At 48.2% G+C, this 16,214-nt stretch overlaps 1 protein-coding gene across 1 annotated transcript in view; it reads right to left on the bottom strand.

Annotated features, from left to right (window-relative positions):
- Nucleotides 1-3,269: 3,269 nt before the first annotated feature.
- Nucleotides 3,270-16,214, bottom strand: part of Rab31 (RAB31, member RAS oncogene family) — an 87,081-nt gene continuing 74,136 nt past the window's right edge. The window contains exons 6-7 of the mRNA XM_004853237.3: nt 15,524-15,633; nt 3,270-6,566 (exon numbers count right to left, since the gene is read on the bottom strand). Of these exons, the coding sequence (XP_004853294.1) occupies nt 6,466-6,566; nt 15,524-15,633 (211 nt within the window). The 3' untranslated portion in view covers nt 3,270-6,465. The remainder of the gene's footprint in view (nt 6,567-15,523; nt 15,634-16,214) is intronic.

Here is a 16,214-nt window from a genome sequence, read left to right as displayed (position 1 = left end):
CAAAATCAGAACACTGGAAAACAAATATTTGAACCAAAAAAGAGTAAAGCATCACAGACCAAGACTAAGTTCACGTCCCCTGTGGCCCTCCTGTCAACACCACATGTTAACAAGGCATAAGTCTTTCCTCCCAGCCCAAACCAAAGCTTCTTGAGGATCAGAGACGGGCTTGCAGCCCCCAGTCTCCAGCCCACATGGAGCACACCGGATGCTCTTACACAATGGGACTATAGCCTGGGTTATGTGAGTTCTCCTTGTCTGACCCTCCAAGGTACCCCCTGATTAACCTCCTGGTCTATTACGATCCTGAGTGTAGAGGTTGAAGACATTTAATTCTCAACTTATTGTGTTCAGGACAAAGCACACAGTCTTTGATGAACATTACTGGACCTTAACTTAGAGACTAACCTTCTACCCAGAAGGCAACTCAGAAGGGTGTACTATTATTCAACCTGGGGAGCCTCAGAAAGCCTCCTGGAATTGTTCGCAGCCTCTCAGAGCCTGAAGGTACCGTGCCAAGCAGAGAGGAGCAGACTGGGTGCAGTTCCTGGGGGGAAGAGAGAGCAACCCTTGTAGTAGGGACAGGGGCAGGGTGGAGACGGGGGCCCAGCTAGATGAGCCAGACATTTCACCACAGGTCACAGAGTGGGAATTTTACCTAACTTGCAACAGAAAGTTCTGAGGAAATGACATTATTTGATCTGTACTTCATCCATCCCACTTTTAGCATATTCAATAATAAATCATGGGCCATATTCTGCTGCTATAACAGAATACAAGGCTGAGTAAATTACACAGAAAATAAATTTATTTCTCCTAGTACTAAAGGCTGGAAATATGGGCCTCTACGAAAACATAAGATTGAGTGAGGAAATAGGCAAGGGCCAGATTTGTTGTTCTGTCAAAGCCACTCTTGTGATCACTGACCCCTTCTTGTGATAATATTGTCAATCTATTTGTGAAGTTAGAGCCCTAATGACCTAATCACCTTTTAAATCAGCTGCTTCCTTGTTGCCAGTTTGGCTCCACTACACTCTTCTGCCATATTTCTGCCTTAGAACTGGAAGACTGTGGACTGAGTCCTCCAAAACCATGAGCCAAATAAACCTCTCCACCATTAAGTTACAGCTACAGAGTACTTTATATAAGCAATGGGAAAGCTGACAAATACAGAAAACTGGTATCAGGAGAGGGGTCACTGCTGTAACAATACCTTACCACATGGTCCAGAGGCCTTTGGAACTGGTTTGTAGAAGTTTAGAAAAGTTTAGAGATGTGGGCTAGGGAAGCCCTACAATGTTATAAGCAGATCCTGATGGGTAATTCTAGTCAGTGCTCAGAAGACTCAAATTCTGATAGGAATATAGACAGTAAAGGCCAGGCTCAGGAGGTTTTAGTTGGGAATGAGAACTCTATTGGGAATTGAACTGGAAGCCATGCATGTTACACTCTGGAAAAAATTTTATCTATATTTTGCTCATGTCCTGAGACTTTGAGAGTGGCCTACTTTCAGAGTGATGAACTAATTGAGCTGGTGGGGTAAATTGGAAGGCAGCTTAATGCTCAGGCTACACTTGTACTTGGGTAGTGGTCTGGCTATTGCTTGAGCTGGCAGCAGACCTTGGCATCATTGATATGATGCTGGTTATATAGGTATAGAGAATGCAAGAGTTGTGGAGTCAGGGAGGCTTTCGCCCAGATTTCAAAGGAATGCCTAGATGACCAGGCAATGTGCCCTTGAGAGGAGGTTCGTAGAGTTATGGGAATAAAGCCAAATGTGTAATGGAGACTGGAGGAAATTGGAAATATCAGGAACATGAGATGTCTGCTGAGAAAAGCCACATGTATCAAACATAGCTAGCCATCCTGAGAGAGGCCATGTGGGCTACAACAGAGGGACTCATATTTTACCACCATGTCACCTAGATGCCAGATGTGGAGCTTCTGGCCTTAATGTTCCAGTCATTAACCCTGCTGGGTTTTGGTCTTCCTTTGGTCTGATTCTTTCCTATCCCTCTATTATCCTCCTTTTTTGGAATGGAAATATTTATTCTGTGCCATTGAATCTCATGGTAATGTACAGTAATTTGTTTTTAATTGTTACAGGGGTTTACAGCTAAGAGTTTGCACTGAGTTCCAGAGGAGGCTTTGAGTTTGGACTTTGGAACAATGCTGGAACTGTTGAGACTTCAGAGAAGAAATTATTGTATTTTTGGTTGGATGCAGGATAATTGTATCATGTAGGTAGAATTATGAACACTCCCCCTGTGCTGGGTACTGAACACAGGGCCTTCACCCTGAGCTACATTCCCATCCCTTTTTTATTTTATTTTTTATTTTTTTTTGCTACCGGGGATTGAACTCGGGTCCTTGCGCTTGTGCAGCAGGTGGCGAAACCACTGAGCTAAATCCCTGGCCCTCCTTTTTTATTTTTGGAGACAAGGTGTCACTAAGTTGCTTGGGCTGGGCTCAAAATAGTAATCTTTCTGCTTCAGCTTCTCAGAATTCTGGGTGCCACCACACCTAGGTTGTTACCAACTTTATTTGGAGATTGAGTATAGATTAAGATGTGTTTGGATGTCAAGTCAACAAGGGGTGGAATGTGAGAGTTAACCGTAATTGTCAACTTGGTTTGAGAGCTGCCTAGGGGATTAGTAAAGCACAGTTCTGGGTGGGTCATGGAGCTGAGACTTTGGGGTTCATATCTGATCACTGGCAACCTCTTCTGTGATGCTCTTCCTCTGCATTGGTTCCTTGCCACCATGAAATAAGCATCTTTGCTCTGCCATACTCTTTCACCATGATGTTTCAGTCTTGTAGATAACAGACCATGGACTGAGCCTTCTGAAACCATAAGCCAAATCAAACCTCTCCTCCTTTAAGCTGCAGGTATGGGGTGTTTTTTACTAGAAACAAGAAAGCTGGCTAATTCAGCTACATAGACCACCATCAATATGGCTCCCATGGGGAGCAGGATGGCAGCCTTGAATTCCACACTGTGTTTCTAAGGTGCATGTTGATGCATTTCAGAAGATGCATTCATTTTAATTACCCTATAGCTCTCATTGTGTGACTATGCCATATTTTATTTATTTTCTTAGTGGGCAACAATATTTTGCTATTGCGAGCAGTACATCAGTGAGCATCTTACACATCTTCCTTTGCACAGGTATATATGTTTCTCTGGAGGTTTATTGCTCTTTACTCCAAATTGACTACAAGTTCTAAAAAATTATTTTAGTGAAAATTATTAAAAGAAAAAGACAAACTTGTTAAAACTTAAAATATTTATTAGTATGAATCCGTGTGTGTTAAAACAAAAACAATAGATACAAATGGTCACTGCTGAGGGAAATGTTTTACTATAGAATAGAATACAATATACAAAAGTCCTGGGTGCCTGCAGTGGTATCTTCTAGATACAAGAACTGGGTCCAGCCCAGACGGAAGCCCTTTACAGAACACCAGGAGAGTTGGCAGTCTGCACACAGAGCACTGCCATCGGATCACTGGATGGCAGTGAAGGGTAATCTAGATACCTCTGAGGTGTGAGTGCAGCCCTGAGCCCTTCGTTTGAAGAGCTTGCTCATCACACACTTGCCAGGTGTGCCAAAGCAGTGAGGGGGAAGCCCACACACAAGCGCTCTGCTCAGCCACCACAGCCTTTGGTCCTCAATCATAAAGGCTATATCTTGTCATCCAAACCTCCCTCACTAAAGGCACTAGTTTCCACTGGGGCACAGCCCATATTATAGGACAGAACTTAGCTCTAGGTCTTCAACCTGTTAGTCTACAAGGCAACGTCATAGTCAGCACCCTAATGTGCCATTTCAAGCCATGAAACAGCAAGTCAATACTGTACCTATGTAAAATGTTTACACAATTCACCCCCAGTTCTAGATTTCACTGGGAAGCAGTCCCTCTGAGAACCCATGCTCTTCCTACAGAAAGTGGCCATGAGCCAAACCCAGCCAGTTTGAAATGGATTACATGTCAGCGTAACCAGCAGAGGATCATATTTACACATGTACACACACATCTGCAAATGACAGAAAAGGGGAGAAGGGCCAGGTCTGGGAAAATGATGCCAAGGGTGCCACATTCCATGAAAATACTTGACATTTTGGAACAATGGTAATTTCCAGGCATTACACAGTGTTAAGTGGCTGTGGACCAATGATCGGAATAGCCAGAAAGTAATTCCAAGTCAAAGTAAGGAAGGGTGGGAAGGCCTCATCACGGACAAGCCCCAAGCTGTCATCAGAGGAGATTCAACGTCTACATGAAGACTCGTGTGCCCAAGTGCCACCTGCTGTCTTTGCCAGTTGCTCTGAGTGGAAATTATATACATATTTGGCCTTCTGATTGGCTTCCATAGCTAAGGCAATACAGAATGGTAAGACAGTGGTTCACCCCTTCATGTGCTTCTGAAAAAAACCAGGGGCTCATTAGTGGGTAGATTCCCTACATGTAGTTACGACTGGACATTTGATGCCAAATACAGCCACTGCCAACACCATCAAAGCTGCCACACTCTCAGCTGGGGTGTGAGCTACCTTAGCTCGGAAACCTGAGCTGCTGGTTGGAGAGCAATCCAGGTGCTCAAGGAAAGCTGCACGAGGAAAGGCAGAAACAGGCCTGTATGTCACCTGTAAGGAGGTCGCTTCAATGTTCAATTTGATTTTGCGCCTCTGGCAAGAGGTATGATCATTTCTTGGCCTGCAGCAGAAGCACGCCAGGCAGGAACGCTGGCAATGTGGGAAAGAACTCCAGCAATCCCTGCAGAGGGCCTGCCAAGACATCCAATGCCACTTGCTAGCTGGTTTTGGGGTGCCTGCCTGGGAGAACCAAGTGACACTCTTAAAACCAAAATAAGTGTTTTCTGGCCTCCGTATTCTAAGGCTGTCGATCATCTCTCCAAAGTTGGGCAAACCAGTAAGAACTCAAATTGACAGCACATCTTCGAGTTGAAGAACAGCTATGTGCTGAGAACATGGCCCCGCTCTCCTGTTACCATCAACATAGAGAAAAGGCCTCCGGCCCCCTTCCTTCCTTAATGCTATGACTTCGTCTCCTGCCCAGGAGAGCTTGGCAGCACCGGTCCCTGTGACTCCAGCTCTGTGAGTCATACTGAGCCACAGACAGCTCAAGGCCTTGGACCAGCCTATGGCCTCCTTCCTTCACATGGTGGGCTCTCCACGCCTCGCTGGCCCCAGAACATCCATGGCAAACAAGGCCACACCTGGCCCTTGCAGACACACTGCGCCATGCCCTGCCGATGAGGCCGTGCCAGCCCAGACAAAGCCTGGATCCTTCTTGATCCCAAGTTCTTATGAAAGCCAGACTGGTGACGGGATTTGCATTTTTGGTGGAAATAACTTTTCTTCCTTTCTACACTTTCTTTCTTTTCTCTCCTTGGGATTTAGATGTCGTTGGCTGAGCAGATAGGGAATCGGAATGGGAAAGTCTCCCTTGGAGCCTACCATCAGGCCTCTGGCAGGCCCCACAGGCAGCCCTCTGCTCGGCTCTATGACTGTCCCCAAGCCTGACAACACTGAAAATGCTGTCCCCAATTTCATAGTTTCTCTGGGCTTTGAATTTTAAGGTGGTAATACTTCCTCTGGCTGGCTTTCCTATAACCTATGATTAGTTATTATAACAATTAGAATTTAGACTCAAAGCATTCTCTGGCTAACTTTTTCCCCAGATATGACACCATGGCATATTCTTAGTAACATAATACTGCATGCACTGACCATCTCTACGACAGTAGGAATTTATTCCCATGTGGGTGATGTGTACCGCATGGCCTCTGAAAGTTTACACCCTTCCGCTACCCTCCCTACATAGTGACTATTTAACTGGTGCTCCTGGTCCTAAGGTCATGTGCTGTATTGTAGTCTGATTGGATCTGTTTGTTTATATCTGATCAAAATTTAGGAAAAAAATCACCGATTAAATTAAAAGGCCTGCAAATGATAGTTTTTCCGACTTTTTTTTCCTCCTCTTCCACAGCAGTACAAGCCTCAGCTTGAATGGTGGTCCAGTTACACTTCTCTGACTTCCCTCAGAACAGTAATAAATAAAAGCTTATTTCTCAAACCAGCGAAAATCTATCCTTCTATATTAAATTCGCCTTTTGGTGAAGGCTGGTCAGGTCAGGTCAGGCACAGCCTGGAATCTGAGCAGGTGACACAGGACTCAGAGGAAAACAGTACTTAAGACTTGTGGACAGATCCAACCATGTTCTAATGCTCTCAGCAAAAAGGGCGACTGCACCTGCTACCCAGTAAGCACAACCCCCAAAGGTCACACAGCAGCGGTGTGGTTTTCCCAGAGTTTTCTCAACTTCCTCTCAGGGACACTTCCTGCCCGCTTCCTGCAGCCTCGGGGGCAAGGCCTGTGCCTCGCTTCCGGAGCTTGGGGTGTGGCTCCTGCAGCGGCAGCGCAGCACCTGGAGGCCCGTCAGCAGCACCGCCGGGCCTGCGCGGGTGGCTTCCCGCCGTGCATGCAGATGGCTCCGTTGTTGCCCTTCTCGAGGGGGTCCAAGGGCGGGATCTGGCGACCTGCAACAGGAAGGGGTGAGGCTGAGACCCTCTCCTTGGTACCACACTCAGCCGCGCGATGTGGGTCCTGCTGAAAACCGGGGCGCCCCCGAGTGGCCCTCCCTCCCTTCTTCCCCCTTTCTTTTCTTCCTTGCTTCCTTTTGCCCTCCCTCCTTGTCTCCCTTTCTTCCCCTCCCTCCGTCCCTCCCTCCCTCCGTCCGTCCCTCTCTCCCTCCGTCCTTCCCTCCCTTTTCTCCCAGCTCAGGCGCAGGAAGTCAAGTCAAGCCCACGTCTAGAAAGCTAGGGGAAATACCAGCTGCTTCCAGACACACTGGAGCCCTGCCTACCCTCCCGCGGCTCAGCTCACCCCTTCCTCCCCAGCTTCCCACCATCCACCCACTTCTTTGACCTGACTTCAGCAGCAACAGGGAGTCCCCTTCTGCCTTTCCTGCTTCCCGAAATAGAAACGGACTGGGAACCTAGTAAGACGGTCTCTTAACACTTAGTTCACGCCCCTCCTCCTGCCAACGCACAGAGCTCACTGACTAGAAAGCCCACAGAGATGCTCTTTGTAGGAAACAGGATTTCACCGTCATGGGCAACTGATCCTATTTTTACTTAATTTAATTTAAAAGTTACCATTTATAAACAAACACAAAGTAAAATGTAAAAGCGAGGGAAGGGGATGGGGAAGTGGAAGCTAAAGGGTGTGGACTGCTTTTGGAGACCATGAATATGGTTTCCACTGGGCTGTGCCGCTGGTCACGCACGTCTATGGATAAACCAGAGACCACTGAACTGTGCACTTGAGATGGGTGAATTTCGTCTCAATGGGCTTTTAGTTATTTATTTTTAAAGGCACTGGAGTCTGGCAATAACAACCTTATACAACCTTACCGTCTTCGAAGATTTTCAGAGGACGTCCCTGCCTGACCCTGTGAAACTGTACACTGCCCGCTATTATCCATGCTCTGCTGTAACTCAGAGGATGCAGGGTATCTGCCGACAGTTGTGTCACTAATAACTGGGACCTCGGCTTCCTGATTACCACCCACACCTCAGTGTGCCGATGGATCCCAAAGCCTGCGTTCTCCGCTCTGTCACACTCACACTCTCGTGGATTTTTCTTTTCTTTTCTTTTTTGTGGTACTGGGGTCAAACTCGGGACCGTGCGCTTGCGAGGCGGGCAGTGGAACCACTGAGCTAAATCCCCAGCCCTCTTGTGGGTTTTTCTATCACCCTGGAAATGGCATGAAGTACTAGCTGTAAAATGAGGGTTTGAAAGGACTGATCAGGCCACACATTAGTTTACTAAGTAACCAGGATACAGACGTGGAAAGGAAATTGGTTCCAAAAACAGAGTCTTCTAAGAATCTATACGCCAATAAGATGGGGGGAAAAGAACACCCAGAGTCTCCTAACACAAAAAGATGTTACTCAAGGACCATCTTGTGATCCAAAAAGCCCCAAAGGCCCAGGCAGAGGTGTCTCTGTCCAGGAGACACTGAGAGTTGATTCAAAGGTATTCGAGCCCTGTGTAGACTAGGTGGTGCGGGTGCACATGGAAGCTCAAGTGTAGCCATTAAGGCCATTGGCACTTTAGTCACAAAGAAGGGTGGAGACCGTCATCTGATCACACGTGGAGCAGATGAGATTTCTGCAATAATTTCCACTGCTGTCGCTTCTGCTGTCTCCTAACAGCCAAAAGCTCTCCGTCCAGCTTTGCAGGCCATTCTGGAAATGGCCCTGTGCCCACCCAGAATAAGGCCACAGTGAGATGACACCTTTGCCTCTTCTGGACATGCTGGTGTTTATTAGTCACAATTTAAAGGCCACAAACAAAATGCCTCTTCGACTTTGTCAGCCTCAAGTGACAAGCAGGAGAGAAAATCCCTAATGACAACCAGTCCTCTTTAACCATTTACTCAAGTGGCATCTTGCTGCCAACAGGGTGCTGCCTCCCTGGGAGAAAGCCAATGATTCACTGTTCTTCATGTACCTATGTCCAGGACGCTCAAAATTTTCTGGAATAAGTTCTTCGTTCAGAGTTCCCTGGAATCCCAATATCAGGAAACAACCACCGTTCACACTGTAATGTGTTCCCTTCCAAGGAAGACAGCATCTTGGAAGAATATATTAATGACTATATGTGTTATACAGCTCATAGTGTGCGAAATCAGGATATCATACAAACTGCTCTGTAACTTTTGTTTCAGATTCAATGATTTGTCTCTTAGGTCACTGAGCAGAGGTTTGCCTTGTCGTTTCTCATCCCCTGTTCATATCGGTGCACTCTGATTTTTTAAAAACTCTTTCCCAGCCTTTGGAAGGCTCCGTCATACCCGTTACCCCGGAGTGCTGAGCAGTAAGATGTGACAGGCATGGGAAGGCTGGGGCAGGAGAGCCAGTGCTGCCTTCTCAGGCTGCCACCCCTTTCCCCCGCATGAAACCCAGGGCAGGTGACGTGCCTCAAGCCTTGGTTTCCCACTGTGAAGAGCGTGGTCACAGTGCCCCTTTCCCAGGGTAAGTGGCGCACTAGCGAGTGACAACATGGCAGCAGCCCTAGCAGAAGAGCTCTGTGCTGGAGGAACACTGGCACAGCGCTCCGCAGCCGCCTGTTCCGACGGCTCTGTCCCCGGGGAGCTACCTCTGCAGATCAGAAATGTGGGGAGGACTCCAACGAGGGCAGACTTCCCATCACCATCCCTCGGCCGTGCAGTCCAGCAGCCACTCAGACACCGTTGGCTTTGTGTCTTGAGGTATTGCCTGGAGATGGTTCTTAGAGGCTAGGAGATGTGTGTGGGTTCTTTGCAAATATGACACTATTTTCTGCAAGGACCTTGAGCAGCCTCTGATTTTGTTACCCCAGAACTCATGCCCCTCGGGTACGAAGGGACAACTGTCCGGTGTCTTGCACACCTGACCGCTATCTTCGAGGAACTCCTGAGATAAGCCAGGAATGGTGGCGCACAACTGAAATCCCAGCAGGCAGGAGGCTGAGGCAGGAGGACAACCATGAGTTCCAGGCCAGCCTGGGCTACATATTGAGACCCTGTCTCAAAAAAACAAAAACCAAACGAAACCAAATCGAAACCAGAATTGCTGAGATAAAGGCCAGGCCTGTTTGGAGCGTTGGCATCCTGCTCCTTTCCTGTCACGACTCAGCTCATTGATGCCCCTGGGTGGCAAGGAAGCGAATGGTCTTTTCTTTCCCTGTCCCTAACCGGCTAAACTGACCCTCATTTAACAACTGGCTGTGCCATTCTAAAAATTTGCCAAGGATTTGTTTGGCTTTTAACTTTCTTTAATGTGCTCCAAACCCAAGTTACTCCCTAGAGAATTACAAAAATCCAGTGGACTTAAAATAGCCAACAAATCATTACAGAACAAGACACTACACGGCCGAGTCTTGACTTTTTTACATTTTTTTTTTGGCACTAGGGGTCGAACTCAGGACCTTGTGCTTGCAAGGCAGGCACAGTGCCACTGCGCTAAATCCCCGGCCCTTGATTTATTATTTTTTATAAGAACACCCCATTCAAGTTTTTCCAAGCTAATATGCTTGGGACTCTACTTGTATTAATTATTTTCAAACAAATAAACATTCCATCCCTATTCTCAGACTAACAAGAAACAAAACAAACCAAAAACCAAGTCCGATGCCCCCAAATGCCTCCGAGATCACTTTCTGTAAGAGAAAGCCTTGCTCATGTCTTCTCTAGGACTGGAACAGAGGCCCAGGCTGGCTGTCCTACCCCAGTCCAGGCTTTTCCACTGGGCCTGCAGCTCACCTCTCTTGTCCTCGGGGAGAGTTCAAAAGGAAACAAAACAAACCCAAGTCGAAAAGATGTCACAACCCAAAGCTGTGGTTGCTCACTATGGGGAATCCTATCAGCTGGGTCCAACCTAGACCAGCCCCAGGGAACTAGGCTGGGCTCCACCCTCCCCAGGAGGCCAAGACACTCCCACCCCAGCGCTTGCTATGCTGGTGAGCACGCTAGGTTCCTCCAAAGACCTCTGGAACCCACCCACTCCAGCCGCATCCCAGCCCACCGCACCTGGCCCTGACCTGCCCCTCCTGCGAGATCCTCTGAGGGCTGGAAACAGCATGGGCCACCCCCCTGCTCCCCACTGACCGAACATCATCCCTCTTCCCAGGCTGCAGCCCTTCCAGGGCCTGGCTGGACCTCCAGCCTCCCTCTCCCTCTCTGCCCCAGCCACCACCCTCACCCCATCATCGATTGATGATTGATCATCCATCGTTTCTGCCTCAAGGTCTTTGCTCCTCAGGCCACTCTGCCTGGAAGCTCTTCTTGAGCTCTTTGTCCCAACCAGCCTTTCTGCACTTTTCAGCTCCAGCCTCAAGTACTTCCTTGGGGACCAAACCCCAACCCAAAGCCGCATCCTCAGCATCTCTCCCGGGCCTGGGTCTGGGGCTCAGCAGCATCTGCGCCAAGGGCGGCTGCATACCCATAGCCTCTGCCTCTCCCGCCACCGCCACTCCATCGCCTGTGCAATTTGATCTTGCCTTCTGCCTGGCGCACAGCAGAGCTGCAGGTATTTGTTGAATAAACAAATCAACAGAAACCAGCTTTGTCCATTCGCTGGCATCAGAAAACCTCAAGTAGGCACAGTCTTACTCTAACTTGATCCCAAGAGCCTGGCGATGCCATCCCGGGTGCTGGAGAGAGGGACAGAGAACCTAGGTCAAATGCTGAGCTCAGCTCCGCTATCTCCTGGGCTCAGCTTTTGGGAGCCCTGAGAGACACAAGCGTCTACCCCCAGGGATCCACAACTTCCCCAAAAGAGTATCTGTGACCCGAACACCCAGAGAGTCACAGGGACCGAGAACACCACAGGTCAGGATGCCAGAGCCAGCCTGGAGCAGCCTCAAAAGCAAGGCAGACGCCTCCAGCTGGTGCCAGACGAGGGAATGGCAGGAGAGGGGCCTGAGAGGATGGAGGCCAGCGTGGTCCAGAGAGAGGGCGGCCCGGGCAGATGCTCAGGGCCCTGCGCTGTCACTTGCCCTTCAGTTGTGGCACAGGGCAGGGCAGAGCATGCTGCTCAGGAAGGTGGCAGGATCTTTTTCTTTTCTTTTTTGGCAGTACTGGATTGAACCCAGGGCCTTTTCTGAGATACATTCCCAGCCCTTTTTAGAATTTATTTTTTATTTTGAGACAGGCTCTTGCTAAGTCACTAAACCACTCAGGCTGGGCTTGAACTTGCCTCAGCCTCCCAGAGTGCTAGGAGGACAAGCATGTGCCACCATGTCCGCTTTTGGTTTTGGTTTTTAACCCTGTGGTACACAAACAGAAACAGAATATACTTTGTGTTTTCATACACCAACTTAAAACTCAAATTACAATTATTTTCTTGGCGAAGAATTTTTCTTCTTCTCTCTCAACTCAGTGAGAAATCTTTAAAGTTCAAATCCAAGGTGGAAGAACTCAAGGAGGAAAAATGAACACATCCTGGGGAGAAATGCATGACAGGGAATCAGCCCATGCAGTGGGGTAGGGAGGGTCCAAACTGGTGACCTAGAAAAGGGGAACAACGTGCCACCCAAGGCAGACTGTGCACAGACCACCTGTGACAGCAGCGACAAAATCCTTGACAGGGCAGCTTTAGGCTTTAAAAAATAATATCAGTCAGGTGTGGTGATGCACATCTGTAATCCGAGCACCACTTTGAGGGGCTGAGGCAGGAGGATTGTAAGTCTAGCCTGGGAATTTAGCAAACTCTTATCTCAAAAAAGTGGGGCAGGGGAGGCACCTGGGGATGTAGCTTGGTGCAAAGGCCCTGGTTCAATACTAATACTGACCAAAAAAAAAAAAAAAAAGACATAATAACAATTTCCAGTTAGAAAACATATTAGTATTAGCTCTGTTCAGAAAGCACAATTGTCTCACTTCTGGTTTATGAACATTCTGGGGATATAAAGTGAAGCACTTGTGTCTTCATCCAAATCAGTATGAATTAATTTTGTCTAAGCACACCTTTCTAAAGGGCTTGCCTTCTCGCTACTTGGTCTGGATGTCTCATTTTCTCCCGGACATGCCCATCCCTGGAACACTGCTTTGGAGAGTGCAGGTGTCAGCAATACTCAGCTCTATTTTAAGATTGGGGAGGAACGCATGCAATCCAAGTTGGAACAGGGACAAGGCAAATGAATGAGCATTCTGCCGCAGTCTATTTAGGCACACTGGGAACTGTGTTTTAAATTCACCTGGAATTGGGCCACCACACCCCACTGTGAAGAAATTCACCCAAAGACGCAGAGGCAAAGGGAAGGCACCAGCACTCACAAGTGTAGGCAGGTGGGTGAGGGCTGGGGAGAAGTGGATGGACATCCACAGAGATGGACACATAGAGAGATGGATGGACACAGAGAGAGGTAGAGAAACACAGAAACCTAGATGGGTGCACAGAGATGATGGAGACACAGAGGGAGAGATAGACATGCAGAGAGATGATACATAGAGATGGATGGATGATACATAGATGGATACATAGAGATGGATGATACATAGATGGATACATAGAGATGGATGAACTGATGGATACATGGAGATGGATAGATACATAGATGGACACATAGAGATGGATGGATAAACTGATGGATACAGAGATGGATGATACATAGATGGATACATAGAGATGGATAGAGACATAGATGGATACATCAAGATGGATGGATACATAGAAATGGATGGATACATAGATACATAAGAGATGGATGGATACATTGATGGATACCTAGCAATGGATGATACATAGATGGATACATAGAGATGGATGATACATTGATGGATACATAGAGATGGATGGATGCATTGATGGATACATAGAGATGGATGATACATAGATGGATACATAGAGATGGATGGATACATTGATGGATGATACATAGAGAGATGGATGGATACCCAGATAACTAGAAGGGTACACAGAGAGATGGACACCCACAGAGACAGACAGAGCCACAGACAGACAGATACATACCTTCTGCCATGGCTCTGACTCTGCAAGCTCTCCTTGTTAAAGCAATTGTTAACATAAACAAACAATTGGATATTTACCATGGAAGATGAGGTGATACCAGCATTCTGTGACTTCATAGGAATTAATTACTTTGCAGACACAATTACTCTGTGCTTCAAGCCAAACACTTGGTTTTTTTTTCCTAAATGAAACAGACCACTAGGATCCAAGCAGTTAATTATTCCAAATCCCCATCGCTGTGGCCAGAAAGACCTCCTACACAGGAAGGATTTACACTGGCTGAACTGTACAAAGAAATCTTTCAAGACATTAACACTTGTGCTTGGGCTTATAGATCTCTCTAGGGTCCTTTTTTTAATTTCAATAATGACTTCCATCAGCCTCAGAAAGTCTGAGCTCATACAGAAATCTCAAGGTGAATTTAGGACACACAAAGCTCTGAGCATCCTCAGCTCTGCAGAACAACAGAAGCTGTGAAATGAGAGGTTTTCATGTGACACACGTAGGCTGTTCAATAAACGTCCCCCAAAACCAGAACGCTTAGCAGCGGAATACACCAGAGGAGCCAGAAGAGTCCCTGGGCAGACAGGGCTCTGGTAATGGGTCCCTACCGCTCTCTGCGATGTTCTCCCAAGACACAGGACAGAGCCCTTCCCTCCCTGGCCCTAGAGGGGCTGGGGACCATGACACAGCACTGTAGCCTGAGAAACTGGAGGCCAACACACCAGGCAAGGGGCTGTAGGATGTGCTACTGACAGCGGGAAATGACAGTGGAAAAACACCCTTTCGGCAGGGGGAAGGGAAGCAACCGGGACCCCGGGACAGAGGGCCAGGGGCTGTGGGAGGCTCAGCAGCACAGTTTCACATGTTTCTTTTGCACACTTATGCACAGCGGAAGTCACACAAATCAGAATCCCCCTCCAGCGAATGCCCCATCAAGCCAAGGTGAACACAAAGAAGACTCCCTGTGGCGGGTTCTCAGCATCTAAGTGAGACCCCAAATGGTCAAACGGAAGTGAATTCTGTTCAGGGAGGGGAAGGCTGCTCTGCCTCAGGAGCTCTGCCCATGACAACCCCAGGAGGAAGACAGTGAGTGGCAGGGTCCTGTCCAGTGCCAGGGCGTCCGAGGACAGCTGCTCACAGCTCGGGGTCCCACTTTTCCCATGTTGGGTCCCCAGGATTCCACCCAACACCTGTGCTCCCAACCTCCCACCCACAGTTTGATTGTTCCTCTCGAGAATGAGGCTCAGGGCTCAGTTTCCCCACACCATCGGCAGGCAGGAACCTCCCTGGGGGACAGTCCCAAGCCAGAGAGTTCGTGACAGTGGTCTGGCCAGCCAGGGTGCTCACCACTGCACAGACACGCCAAGGCAGGCCTCCATCGGGAGACAGCTCTCTCGGGTCACTCAGGGGAAAGGAAGCCTAATGCGACCCAGGCTGGACGAAGGGAGCTTCGTCGTCTGTGGCCTGGCTCACGGAAACGAGGCAAATCTTCACCAAGCAGCCTTCCACCCCATTCCCAACCTCAGGTCACACAGGGTAGAGACGTTATTTTTAGTGAATGACTGTCAGGCCAAAGACATCTATTACTGGGTTTCCTAGTTATTCAGTCTGATGAGCGACTGTGAACTGCTGCACCGTACAGCCATCTACTCCGTCTCCCTCCCTCCGCACACTGACAGGAAAGGCTACAAGAAAAAGGCATCATTTTAAATTAATTTTTTTCACAACAGGATTATTTCATTTTAATTCCCAAAACACAGAAGGGACAGGTTCAAGCAGGGGATGATGGAAATGTAGACCTGAGAGGTAGAATGGAAGTGGGTGTGAAGGGATAGTTGTGGGTTTCATATCCAGGGCATCGGAGAAACTCACACAGAGGGAAGCTTCTACCTCAGAGCTTCACCGCTTCATCCTGCGACTCCCTGAAGGATAAGAACGCAGGCGAGGCTGCAGACCCAGTTTGGGGTACTCACTGATCCCTTGGAAGAGCTCCTCGATGTTAATAGCATGCTTGGCACTGGTCTCCACCACGACGGCGCCTATGGATTCGGCATAGTCCTTCGCGTCCTTCAGGGGAACCTCCCTGGAAAGAGAAATGAATGCCTGCGTGTGAGATGCAAATAAACCCAAGAGACCGAACAGAGCACGTGTGCAAACAAGTTTTCTTCACTGACTTTTGGTCTTTTTGTCAACAAATACTGAGTGTCTGCAACCTGCTGGGCACTGGGCTAGGCTCTGAAACAGGTGAACTGAAGCCAGTGACTCCAAGTCAATGAATAAATACACAAGTACTCAAGTTGTAGGGTCAAGGTGAAAAGATGGTGAGTGACAGGGCAACTGTGGGCAGGACATGGCTATTTAACTCCTGGGGAAACTATTTTCTGTTAAAACCCTCCCACATATTTAGACGTTCTGGCCAAAAGTAATGGAAACCATTCACAGCGTCCCACCAGAACCAAGCGAGGCAGGCAGGCTGCAGGTGCTAAAGGGGCGACTGTGCCCTTATTACAGTTCATATCTAGATGTTCTGCCCAAAGCCTCAAGTACTCACAGTGGTATTCTCGGGAATGTTACTGGATCATGGGTGAGTGATACTGGATTCATCCACTGATGGGCCTATAGCTAGGTGTGATGCTGGGAGGTGAAGCCTGGTGGGAGGAGGTG

The sequence above is a fragment of the Heterocephalus glaber genome, unplaced genomic scaffold (assembly GCF_053883595.1).
Source record: "Heterocephalus glaber isolate CG9 unplaced genomic scaffold, H.glaber_assembly_v1.0 deba00000331, whole genome shotgun sequence".
Lineage (NCBI taxonomy): Eukaryota > Metazoa > Chordata > Mammalia > Rodentia > Bathyergidae > Heterocephalus > Heterocephalus glaber.
This window is presented reverse-complemented; position numbering and strand designations above follow the sequence as displayed.